The sequence below is a fragment of the Polyodon spathula genome, unplaced genomic scaffold (assembly GCF_017654505.1).
Source record: "Polyodon spathula isolate WHYD16114869_AA unplaced genomic scaffold, ASM1765450v1 scaffolds_998, whole genome shotgun sequence".
Lineage (NCBI taxonomy): Eukaryota > Metazoa > Chordata > Actinopteri > Acipenseriformes > Polyodontidae > Polyodon > Polyodon spathula.
In genome coordinates this window covers 8,114-21,695 of record NW_024472485.1, presented here as the reverse complement: position 1 = coordinate 21,695, position 13,582 = coordinate 8,114, and the positions used below count along the sequence as shown (strand labels likewise).

The 13,582-nt window shown below is 40.8% G+C and overlaps 1 protein-coding gene across 1 annotated transcript; it reads left to right on the top strand.

The window, feature by feature from the left end:
• The first annotated feature begins 1,841 nt into the window (after positions 1-1,841).
• LOC121309204 (inhibin beta E chain-like) lies at positions 1,842-12,810 on the top strand. Its single transcript, XM_041242117.1, has 5 exons — positions 1,842-1,880; positions 9,370-9,539; positions 9,955-10,050; positions 10,834-10,970; positions 11,788-12,810. The coding sequence occupies exons 2-5, from the start codon at positions 9,404-9,406 to the stop codon at positions 11,905-11,907; spliced, it is 489 nt and encodes a 162-aa protein (XP_041098051.1). The 5' UTR covers positions 1,842-1,880; positions 9,370-9,403; the 3' UTR covers positions 11,908-12,810.
• Positions 12,811-13,582: the final 772 nt, after the last annotated feature.

Here is a 13,582-nt window from a genome sequence, read left to right as displayed (position 1 = left end):
CGTGCATAGTTAACATGCCGAACACCCTGCCTCGCAGTATTTCTGTCACAGACAAGCAGTGGGCGTGCTCTTCTTTGCCTGCTCGTGTTAACTAGCATCTGATTTGCTGGTCCCATCCTACCAGCGAATCAGATTTGAAAATTCCTTGAAAAAAATAAACAACATTTTTTGTAAACTCATGTCTAGTTTATGTAGCTTACATTCCTAACTACTGTAATCTGTTCGGAATAATTATTTTAGTAACACCCCTGTCATATATTAAACTTGCTAGGTTTGTTGCGAGTGCTGTGTTTTTTTTTTTTTTTTTTTTTTTCTCTTAACTCTACCAAGGCGTAATTATCCCTCGCATTCAATTGTTGTGCCCAAGCTTTTACTTAACTGCAATGATAATATTATAATAATGTCACAGGGAGAGGAATGCACCGAAAATATATGGTGCAATCATCGATATTTACTAGAACGATTATATTTTGTGCCCAATTAATCGATTGCTATTTTGAGGCTTAACTGACAGCCCTAATGTGTACTTTCACTACAAAAATACATACAGCGGGGAAATACAGCACCATAAGATGCACATCCAATCCTAAGAATGTGGCAGAAGCACAACAACGAAAGCAGGGACAACTTCAAACACGCCCTTCCGTGCTTAGCACCTGACAGAGTTCAAATACGTCAGCAGTCAACAGGTGAGGTCACTTTAATAATGTACTTTTTTTTCCCCCTCGTGCGGCGCCCTACCTATACTGTCTTCCGTTCCACCCTCAATTGTCAGTATATAATTTCAGTACATCCATTAAAATGTACACATTATAGGCTATTATGCCACCAGAAAAACAGACTACCTCGGGTAAAGTTGATAGCAGTATAGAAATGTGTTTTCTTAATTTATAAATTAAGAAGTAAATCTCGAAAAACTACCCACTTCTAAATCTTTTGTAGTCATTTTTGTATTACTTTAGTATAAACACATGTTAATTTGCATTCATATGTTGTTTTTTTCTGACTTTATGTGAACGAAAAGACACACATTTGCCCGTTTTCCCATTGGAAATAGTAATATTTTGAAATATCACTGTCCTGGTCACAAAAGCAAAGTTTGTGGGGAATAATAGCCATTTTCTATACTTTTGAGGCATAAGCAATTAGGAAATAACACTTACTACCCAGGAACAAAAATTGTGTTACATAGTGTTATTTTTCTTACACCTGTGTGCTAGTAAGTTGTTTCATTTTTTTTTTTGTCGGGGGGGGGGGGATTTCCAGCTGCACCCTGACTGTTGCCACCAATACTGCTGCAGCAACATGGAAAATATACCGGACCGTAATGCGCCAACTGGACTTTTTCTAAGACCACCAATTGACAGCCTTCTTGACTGAAACTGGTAGAAATCCAGGTGGCTAACGTTTTTACAAAAGGAGTTTGCATGCTAAATCATAGGCATGTATCACTGTTTCCATATTTGGCATGTCTGTGTCAAAAGAATCCAAAACTCAATCCTTTGTTTTACTGGCAACCAATTGATGAGTGTTGTGTTGCTATGATGTGACTGAATGACTCAGTGCAGGAGTCAGGAACCAGCTGCTGTCTCAGGGAGGGCTTGTAATCAGGGAGTTACAGTCATCTCGGCATGCTTTAGCACCTTTACTAGCAATGGTACCATAGACAGATGCATTAAAAGCTAATACAAAAGAATTCCCAACACTGCATATATGTCTAATCTACCATGGCTGGGGGTGTGAATCACAACCCTGTTGAGTCTCATTAGGTCCATTGTGTAGGTATCAGCTGATGAAGGACGTTTTAAAACTAAAACAGAGAATTCAACTGGGAGGGGCTTGTGAGGTGGTTGAGGAAGTTGGAGGTTTGTAGGAGGAAGGTTTGTTTGGATCGAGTTAATCCTTTTAATCAAGTTAAAATATATTTAAAAAAAAATCTTTATTAAATTATTTGTTGTGAGTGCTGGAGGGCTCGGCAATGGGGTCTCATTCAGGGGGAGCGGCAGGTTTGACTCGCCGGCATGGCTGTCGCTGTGATCCCGACAGTGCTGTATCACTGGAGGAATGTTTGCTCGCTGTGAGTGAGGTAGTTGGAGAAGATAAAATAAGATCAGCATCACGTATGAACAAACGATTAGTTATTTTTTTTAGTGATACTCAAAATGTAGACACACTGGTTCAGGAGGGGTTTGTGCTGAAAGGGAGTCTGGTGATGGTGTCCCCTTTCGCTACCCCAGTAACTAAAATCACTCTGTCCAATGTCCCACCTTTCTTAAAAAAAACAAACTGTTAGAAAAAGAACTAATGAGATAGGGGAAGCTAATGTCTCCGATGTAAGGATCCCAAATTAAAACATGTGTTATCTTTTAGAAGGCAGTTTTTTTGTTATTAAATAAGCCCAATGAAGAAGTAGATGTAGCTTGGACCTTCAATGTAGAAGGGAGTCACTGTGTAGTTTTTGCACTGACACATTACGATGTTTTAAATGTGGAGCTCAGTTAACAGGACAAGAAAACAAGAACAGAGATACTGCTGACAGTCAAGGTTTTATTTTGGTTGAAAAAAAGAAAAGAAATTAAAAAAAACGATAAAACTGTTAAAGAAAATGAGCGTGTGTTGGAGTGGAGCTCTGGTGCGGTCTCCTCGGATCTTGGGCTGGCTCAACACATCCGCTTTGAAGCGGGTGGTGGGGGGGTTGCGCCTGGGTCTGATAGGAGACTGAGGTCCGGGTTGGGTGGCCACGGCACTGCGGGAGTGGAACCCAGTGGTGTGGGGGCTCCTGATTTAAATCCTGGGGGGAGTCGTGGTAGCTGTGGGTCTCAACTTGGGGCTGCGGTGCGCCCTTGTTCAGAGGAAGAGGATCAAGACGCTGAGTCTCTATTTGGTGCTGCTGTGAATCCGTCTCTGCCCGACTCGCCGCAAGCAGCAGCAGTCGAAGAGGGAGAAGAGCAATTGAAAACTGCAACAGTAGCGATGGAGAACGACAGTAACGATGAGTACGAGGAGGGGATGGACGAGGCAGAAGAAGGAGAGGCCTCAGACTCTTCACTTTTCTCTAACATTCCTGACAGCCAAACTGCCAAGAAAAAGTTGTACTCGGCAAATGAAATAGGTGAGTTTTTGGATGTGACTAAAGGTAGGAGAGGCATTGATATAAAGCAGACCTTTCCAGATTTAAAACTGTTTTTGACCTTGGGGCATATAGCTCTAAAAAAAGCTACAATAAAAGAAATATATCAGCCAAAGTGGTATAGACTTAAAATAAATAATGCAAACTGTAAGGAAAATGTTGAATCAGAAAATTAAAACGTAATTTTTCTAATGGATACGTTTTATAAAAAATAGATATCGTTTACTGTTTGTTTATTCTTGGTTGTTTTAAATCTTTTAGCCCTCATGGATACAATTAATTTTATTTTAATATAAATGGTTGTAGACAAAATTTTAAGAGAGCACAATTATTTGAATTTTTAGAACAAAAGCGGGTGGGAGTGGCTTTTATTGAAGAGACGCACACAGATCTAGATAACGTGGCTGGATGGTTGTCTGAATGGAGAGGGAGGTATGTGCTGAGCCATGGATCGAATAATAGTGCAGGGGTGGCGGTGCTCTTTCGACCAGACATGGAATTTAATATTTTAGAAATTAAAGAGATTATTAGAGGGCGGATGATCAATGTAAGAGCCGAAATAGCAGGCAGCATTTATGTTTTTATTAATGTTTATGCTCCCAATATAGGAAGAGAGAGGATTTTATTTTTTAATATTCAAAAAGAAAATCTTGTAATAATTAATGATGATATTTTGATATTAGGGGGTGATTTTAACTGTACAGCAGATTTTAATAATGATAGGTGGTGTCTGCATCCCACCACTCGACAGTACAGGTGGTCACATTGCATCTCTCACCATATAGTCAGAGCTAGATTAGATAGGATATATATACCCAGATATCTTCTTAATACATTTATAAGGGCAACAATATCACCAAATAGTTTATCTGATCATCACTGTGTAATAATCACAGCAATTAAAAATAAAGAAATACATAGTGCATCATATTGGCACCTAAATGTTAAATTATTACAAGATGGGAAGACACAAATTAAGTTATTGTGTCAGTAGTACACCACAGACGTAAACAAGTCATTGAATGCAGTCACGAGAGAGCTGGGGAGATCCTGGGGGAGCGTAGAGAAGCTTTAAGCAGCCTGCTGGAGGAGAAAGTGCGGGGGGCACAAGTGAGATCCAGGTTCATAGAGTTGAGGGATATGGATGCCCCTACAAGTTTCTTTTTCAGGTTGGAGAAGAAGAGAGCCAACAGTAAGCGGCTGCACTGTGTCCGGTTGCCGTGCGGCAAGGAGCTGACTGGCCAGGAGGAGGTCAGCGAGGCGGCAGTGCGCTTTTATGAGGAGCTGTATGCCAGTGAGCCATGTGATCAGGCGGATATTAACACGCTATTGGAGGAGCTGCCCAGACTGAGCCAGGAAGAGCAGCATAGTTTGGATATGAAACTGTGTTTCCAGGAGTTAAACACTGCTGTCATGGAGCTAGCCAAAGGAAAAGCTCCAGGGATAGATGGACTGCCAGCCAAGTTCTACCAGCACTTTTGGAAAGACTTGGGACCGGACTTGTTCCTGGTGCTACAGGAAAGCCTGCAGGCAGGGGAGTTGCCAATCAGTTGCCAGAGGGCTGTAATTAGTCTGTTGCCAAAAAAAGGGGATTTATGTTTAATCAAAAACTGGAGACCAGTAGCGCTTTTATGCTGTGATTTAAAATGTTTTTCAAAGTGTTTGGCAATGAGATTGAAAAATTGCATGGACAAGGTAATTCATCCAGATCAGACTTATTGTATACCTGGGAGAGCAATTTTTGATAACATATTTTTAATAAGGGATTTTTTATCATTAGCCAAAAATGGTGATTTTAATGTGGGTCTGGTTTCCTTAGACCAGGAAAAAGCCTTTGACCGCGTCGACCATTGCTACCTTTTTAAAACTCTAGAAGCCTTCGGGTTTGGTCCTGGTTTATTAAATGTATTAAGCTTTTATATAACAATGTTTTTAGTGTTTTAAAACTAAACAGTGGGTTGAGTAGACCCTTTCCAGTGTGCAGGGGGATTAGGCAGGGCTGCTCCCTGTCGGGATGCTGTACATCATCTCTATCGAGCTCTTGCTGGCTCGGCTGAGGAGCAGGCTGGTGGGCTGGACAGTGCCCATCATGGCCCCTGAGGCCGCAGTGAGAGTGTCAGCCTGTGCTGATGATATTGCTGTTTTTATCGGCAGTAACAGAGATGTGCAGGAGTTGCAGCAGCGCTTTAATATTTTTCAGAGAGCGTCATCAGCAAGGATAAATTGGGCCAAAAGTGATGCTTTTTTGTCAGGGAGCTGGCAGGAGTGCGGCCCTCCTTTTTTGCCCCAGGTGTTGAGGTGGGGTAGGACAGGGATGAAGGTGCTGGGAGTGTACCTTGGTACAGCTAATTATATGGAGCAAAATTGGGAGGGCATGATAGAGAAGGTGAAGGCTTGATTAGATCAGTGGCGAGGGCTGCTGACTCAGCTGTCTTACAGAGGGAGGGTTCTGGTGATTAATAATCTGGCTGCATCAATGTTATGGCACAGGTTGGTGTGTCTAGATCCACTGAGAAACCTAGTAGACAGCATTCAGAAGCTTTCGGTGGAGTTTTTTTGGGGAGGTAAGCACTGGCTAAGGTCAGCTGTCTTGTACCTGCCTCGTGATGAGGGCGGGCAGGGGTTGGTTAGAATCGCCGGCAGGGTGGCAGCTTTTAGAATGCAGGCTTTGCAGAAACTCCTGTACACTGGGGAGGGAAACCACTGGAATGGGTTAGCCAGCCTCTTTCTCAATAAAGTGGAGGGGTTGGGTTATGGCATTCATTTGTTTTTGATTAAGCACCTCGCTCTGGACAGATCTTCTCTACCCCCTTTTTATCACAGTGTTTTAAAGGTGTGGGGAACACTAAGAGTGCAGAGGGAGGAGAATATGACACCTCAAAATCTCTTAGAAGAACCACTGTTTTTTTAATTCTCTCATTTCAGCGCAGTGCCTTCAGTCTTTAGCACTGCAGGGCAGTTTTGTAAAAGCAGGTCTTTCTAGGTTAGGACAGCTTTTGGTGCCTGTACTATTTTGCTGGCTGAGTGCAGCTGAATTGAAAGGCATGTTGGGCTGGCGATGTGAGAGGCAGGCAGTGAAGGTGCTGAGGGAGGTGAGGGGCTGTCTGTCTCCAATGCTCAGGGAAGCTCTGGATGATGGGGCAGCGCAGAGAGGAGAGGGACAAGACACTAAATTCCCGGAGCTGCTGGTGTCTCCTTTAGAGGGAGAAGAGGAGCAAGGGGAGGAGGAAGAAAAAGGAAGGATTTTGAAAATACACAAAGTGAAACATCTAAACTTTAAAAATCTGGAAAGTAAAGATGTGTATAAATGATGCAATTATCCAAATAGCCTACCGCAGAGAGTTAAAGGGGGTGGTAGATTCCAGATGGAGAGGCCACCTAGAACTAGGAGAAGAGGGGAATCCAGAATGGAGGGTACTGTATAAGTTAACTCTGGATAAGAGAGTAGGAGATCTATAGTGGAGACTAATACATGGTATAAAGGCCACAGGTAGGCTTCTTCATAAAATAGATCCCAGTATTAACTCAGAACGCGCTTTATGTACAGAGGAAGAAACTGTGTTTCATGCATACAGTGAGTGTAAGAGGCTAGACTCTCTGTTTCAACTCCTTAGCAGAGTGTTAGACATGCTGGGAGTTGAATACACAAAGACTATGTTTATTTTTGGAGTCCTCTACAAGAGGAGGGATGGCAATGTATGTGTAATAGTTAACTTTCTTCTAGGCCAGGAAAAACTGGCCATTCTGAAGTCTCGGAAGAACAAGTTGGCAGGCTTAGGGCTGACTCAGGTGGACAGGCTGTTCAGAGTGGTGGTGGTGAGCAGGCTCAAGGTGGATTTCGCCTATTTTAAATTGGTTCATGACGTAGAAGGGTTCCAGATGAAGTGGTATGTGAGAGAGGCAATCTGTTCTGTGAGTGAGGAGGGGAGTCGTAATATTTTTTTTTTATTTTTTTAGTCTTGTTTTTAGGAATTTAAAGTGCTGTATTTGTAGGGGAGTTTCCCTAGAGTCAGTATTGTCTTTCTGTTTTTTGTTTTTTTTGATAGATTCTTTTGTTTTATGTGTGGGTCAATATCTGATTGCAATTGAGTCATAAAGTTATTAAAATCTTTGTAAGAGAGACCATCTCACAGCCTGCGAGACCTGGCAGACCCACACTATTCAGTGTCTGTTACAGAAGATCTGCTCACTGACAGTCACTGACACTCAACTGTGGGGATTAATATCCTGCTAGTTTGAAAATCAAACCTTTGATCTGAAAACCTTTGGTGTACATTTCTACTGGATAATTCTCGTCTAGCACACTCCTTAATAAATTTAATTGTAAAATATGCACCGTTTTTGGGTTAGTTTCTTGCTTAAAATCGAATTAATTACAGTCTGTTTACAGCAATGTTTCCCCCAGAGTGAAATTGGTTTTGCATTACAAACTTGTAAATGCATTTTGGTTTGTGTGAGGCAGGGGATGTGCAGATGTTGACCTGCTAGTTGTATTGGGTATAGCAGAAATAAGTCTGGTGAATTGTTTTTGCAGCTAGAAACTGATAGTTTAGGAGCATGCAGTATATTGGACACATTGGTTAATAGTACAGAAAACAGAAAGATAGCTGTAGATACGGTTCATATCCAATAGCTGGGAAATCATATCACCTATTGCTGTGTTCTTGTATATGTGTTATATGCTGCCTTTACTCTGTATATGCACCCATGTTCCTAGTGACTATATGATGTGTATTGTATTAGTTACAAAGATTTAAACTGCATGCTTACAGTGCAAAAAAGAGAAAGGTAATGCTTTTTTTTTTTTTTTTTTTTTTTTTTTTTTTTTTGGAGAAACTGAATTCAGTAAATATCACCAAATAATTTTCTAAAAACATGCATGTCCGTTATGCATGATCACAGCAGATTTTTTTTTCCTTCTGTTTTAAAGTTTTTGAATTTCCAATAAAGTGAAGAAATAAACTTGGGTTTGGAGGTAATATAACTTAAATAATAAACTAAAAAGTATGGCCTGTGTTTTGTTGATGTTCACTATGCTATATTTATACAAAACGTATTTATATACTAACTGCATTAGGTGCAGATCTGTTGCAGTCTAAATCTTGGCTGGCTGCACAGCAGGGTTAATGCATTGGTAAGATGTAGTTGGAACTGCACTGTTTGTTAATTCAGGTCCATTTTCCTGATGTGGTTAATTTGCACCCAAATTGCATTTTGTCTTACATTGCAATGACCAAAAGTGCAAATGTACCAACAGACACTACCTGGTCCCGATGGTTTGGTGCAAAATCTGAAGAGTGTCAAGTTGTTTTAGACATTTCACCTATACCTTCAAACCAGCCGAACTAACTGTACGTCAGTCCTTACAAAATGCAGAAACAAACTGTATATCCAATTCCTGGCTGGCGGGGTGTTTTTAGTGCATGCAAGTAAAGGGGCTATTGGCAGAATGTAGTGAGATGAATGCCCGTTGGCTTTTAGACCCTGCTGTATTAAATTATCGTTACATAGTTTTGCTCAGCTCTCCGTGGCCTTGCAATGTAGTTCAGAGGTTTCAATTACAATCTCTCAGAATAGCTGTAATATAACTTGTTTACTCACTTGTTTTCTATTTTCCACCTGAGGAAGTGGTCTTGAAAGATAGTTTATTACAAGATAGATCTTTTGATCTGTTTTTATTGCAGTGCCATCGTGAATATAAGAACATAATAGTATAGCTATCATTCTAATCAGCATTTATTTTCATAAACATATTTAAATAACTGTTAGATAACTTTAAATAACTTGCATGCATTGTAAATATGTTCAGTGGGCTAAAGATAAGACAAATGAAGAATAAATTCAAAAAAAGGCTTCAAAACATTAACAAAACAACATCAGAATTTGTTCCAGTCCCACAGGAGACAATGATACTCACTTTGCTACTGCTGGTGCAAGCAGTGGGTCATATTGAACCATAAAACATGCTAGACTGAGTGTACTTTGGAAATACATGTTGCCTGAAAGTGTTTACGCTGGGGATAGCTGTACAGTCAAGCTTATCTCTACACCTCCGCCAATGGGAAAAATACACCTCACAAGCCACACACACATAAAGCTGTCTTTAGAAAATATACATTACAGCTGCACAAGCTGCCCTGTGTGCTTCTAAAGCCTCTTCGAGTTCCCCGGGTCCTCTGTTTCTTTTCAGACTACAGGGATAGGTGTTGACTTGTTGAATGTGTGTCTCCTTTCTCTAGCTGCAAAGAACAGCTGCTGCAGGATGTCAAAAAGATGCTTCTGGATGCTTTAAACCTGAAGCAGGCCCCCCACATCAATATAGAAGGCATGAGCCAGATCACGGCTGCTTTGAGGAAAGAACTGAAGGGTATTTCACAGAATTCAAATCTGTCCTCTGTGGAAAAGACAGGCAAGTGACTGCTCCCCATTCTGCTCCTGAAACAGCCCCGTGATCGATGGTTTGAGTGTTCGGAAAACCCCACAGCAACACGAGTGCAGAACTTTATGCCTCAGCTGCCCCTTCAGTGCCTCAAAAACATTCTCATGATGTTATTACTCTATATTATCCAATGGAAACTGAAAAGCTTAATGCATATATACTGTAGTAAGCTGCTTAGTAAGGTAGTTAACTGTCTTACACTTCTATTATAATCTATCATTTTAAAACATCTACCTGGTAACCAAAACCCAATTGTTTTTTTAGGTAAGCTGTATGTTGGAAGCCTATTACTGTAGCCTCGAGGTGAAGACTGTACAAACACCCCACAATCAGTCTTGAGCGTTTTTCATTGAGACAGCTATACTATTTCTTTTGGTTTCTTCAGACCCAGGGTTTTTGAACACGACAGCAGAGAACAACACACAGAGAGAAAAGACAGAGCCTCACTGCTGCCAGATCACATCACAAATCTTTATCACAGGTACAGTATTGGCAGATAGGTTTTTGGTGCTTTGGGGGTTGGGCATTTGCTGTTACTGCCAAAACACAGGGATCACATTGAATGTCAAGTCTTGGCAGTCACCATTGCAAGAGCCCTGCTTTATGGAACACAATGAAACAGTTGGCATGTCTGTATTTCTGTATTACTGTAATTCCATTAGCTACTCGGTTCTCAAATGTGCAGTTTTGAAACGCACGTTATAGCAGATTTGTACTTTCATTTCAAAACAGATCTGGTTCTCAGTTTCTATGCCTTATTCAGGACATCATACCTTTCCATTTCACCTCAGCAGTGTCTTCTGGGCCAAAGCATCTTACTGACTGACGGCAAGTTGGTCAAAAGGTGACACAGCTGGTTGGTTAATGACAGGAAAGAAGCCATTGAAGGGATGGAGGCAATGTCACCCTCTAGGTGAAATGAACAAGCAAGTGCAATGCTAACTGAAACCATGGTTTACAAACAGAGATTTCTTTAACAAGTGTAGTACCATATCTCATGTTTTAAAACACACATAAATGTTTATAACATGTGTTTCTTGCAAAATTGTGACCTACAGTGCATAACGAATAGGCGTGCTCAGCAGGTAAGATTTATGGAATTATCTTGATAGCTACAATCACTTTAAGATCATTTCACTTGGTTTTAATGGAATAGAGGGATTACAGTGCATTACTATACTTGCTTCAATGTGAATAGAATCTGTTTCTGAAAAAGGTAGGAGTAGCTGAGGCTCCTCACAATCCTGCCTGTTGTATCTCATAGATCTGGGTTGGGAGTCATGGATTGTTTATCCAGAGAGCTTCAGCTACACTCAATGTGAGTCCTGCAGCCACGGCAGAAGTAGGACCTGGCAACACTGCAGGCAGGGAGGCCCCTCGGCCGAACACCACGACCCAAAGGTAACAAGACCCTTCACCAGAACATACAGCAGGACACAGGCACTACCTCCAGATCTGAGCTCAGCGAGTACTAAGGGGGGATGTAAGGATACGCACAAAGTGATTTGCGGGTGCAAAACCCCCATAATGCTGCTGTAAATCCAGTTTAGCAGCTGTAAAGTTTGATTTTACTGGCTGCTAAAAATGCGGTGTACGTAAAGAATGGTGCTCACCTGCCATTCTGCACCCACTATCAAATTTGCACTTTGCCATCATTAATCCATTAAAATGATATTGAAATGCATTCAAATGAATAGCAGTAGATCTGGTTACAGGGATCTGGATTAAAAGAGAGAGATCATGGCACCATGAAGAGTCAAAAGTTTATGGTAATTTCACAAACCTTGGTTTAATTCAGGCCTGGTTTGATTGTAAAGACAAAACCATCACATAATAAAACTGAACTGTAGTATAAACTAGATTTACTCTGTGGCAAAGTAAATGTGTGATTTACTCAGCGTGTGTTACCAAGCTTTGGAAAACCCCCCTCAGTGAATTCCTCGCTTGTGAACAGGCCAGACCTTCACTAACTATAACCACTAGAACATCTGAACTACTGTAGCACACACACTCTGCAAAGTCACTTCTGATAGCCTATCAGCACTGGCTCTAATGCACAATCTCCTATCAGCACTGATCACTTCTGATAGCCGATCAGCACTGGCTCTAATGCACAATCTCCTATCAGCACTAACTCTAATGCACAATCTCCCATCAGCACTGACTCTCCTGCACAATATGCTATTAGCCCAGTGACTATCCTGCCCTTGTTTCCCAGGTTAAGTGCTGCTTGGCTGTGGAACACCTCTGGCTCCGCTTTGTCTACACTGATGAAGACTCTAATCTGGTGGCCAGCAATGTACCCCTAACACAGATGTGTGGCTGCCAGCTAGACTGAGATGCAGAGTAGAAGAATCAAAGCAGCCCCTGTTAACCCTACTGAATCCTTACTGCATTGTTCCCACCAGTTATCTTTTTTTTTTAAAGTCAGTACAGTGTCTGAGTATGTGATTGTCTGTGTGCTTTGGAAGCCCGTCCTAATTATTTTTTTAAATATTATTTTCAAAGACTCTTGAGGTGAATGTTGTCCTCGCTCCAACGGCAATGAAGAAAGGGTTTTTCGCAAATATCTGGTAACAAGGGGTTGTAATACAAATCGCAAATTTGAAACAATTAAAACATTAGAAGGCGTAGGTCTTCACAAAGTCTCTGAACCAAAATATGTTTATGACATTTTGATACGCAGTATATCACAAAATGAAGCTTTCAGACATCATGGTCAAGCTGCATACGTTATACTAGTTTAGAGATGTAGGGCTGTATATATAAACTTGTTTGTATCATGGAGTTTTTGAGGTGAAATTGTCATGCTATTATTTAGTTTTTATCTTACCTGTGATGTATAAACCTGTCTTGCTTCGTTAGCGGCCACAGTAAGAAGTTGTAAAGGAATACTAAACAACAATATGGAGCTTCATCATACACAGCTTGCTTTGTTAGTATATATTGGGTGAGGTTTTCAAATTCCATGGGGTACATTTTTTGGTGCTTGGGCCTTTTGATGAGATCATCATTCCAGTACAGCCTAAAAAACCCTACCATGTTTGATCAGAAATGAAAATCTCAACATCTGTTTAATATTGACATCTGTTTAATAGAGGCTATTATAATGAGTGAGATGGCCATATGTATTATGGTGTGTGTGTGTGTGTGTGTGTGTGTGTGTGTGTGTGTGTGTGTGTGTGTGTGTGTGTGTGTAGCACATTTATATCAAACTACTCCTTAAAATAATTTACAATGAGTTGGCTCCTTGTCATTTTTGAAAGTTGGATTTTCATTTTACAGGCTAAATAATCACATTGGAGCCATTCTATTTGTCTCCCCCCTACCCCTCTCACTACAGGCAGAGCTGGTACTAGGCTAAGAATGTAGCAGCATTGGTGAACAGGACCTACGCTTACTATATGTGGATACACACCACTGCCAGTATACGCTACAGTTTGTAAACTTCACAGACAAAGCAGCAGTTTCTCAAAAACCCCTCCCGCTGCTCCTACTTCCCAGCCCGGCATCCACGCTCACACAAACTGCTCGATATCCTAAATGTCCTCCCAGCTCTGCCCTTTTTAGGAGTGCGGTCCATCTATACATTTAGAGGATTAGCGCCCTCTGTCTGTAGTCATTAGTCTCTTTTTTCATATCATCTTAATTTATTATCTATAAAATTCCTGCTTTTTCTGTTTCCCTAATATAATCAGTTATTATCTTTTCTCTTTTTCGTCTCTGTTCCTCTTTCCCTTTTCTCAACAAATTACACCATGTAACAATTATTATTATTTTGTTTTTGTTCCTGGGTAGTAAGTGTTATTTCCTAATTGCTTATGCCTCAAAAGTATAGAAAATGGCTATTATTCCCCACAAACTTTGCTTTTCTGACCAGGACAGTGATATTTCAAAATATCACTATTTCCAATGGGAAAACAGGCAAATGTGTGTCTTTTCGTTCACATAAAGGCAGAAAAAAAATAACATATGAATCCAAATGAACATGTATTTATACTAAAGTAATACAA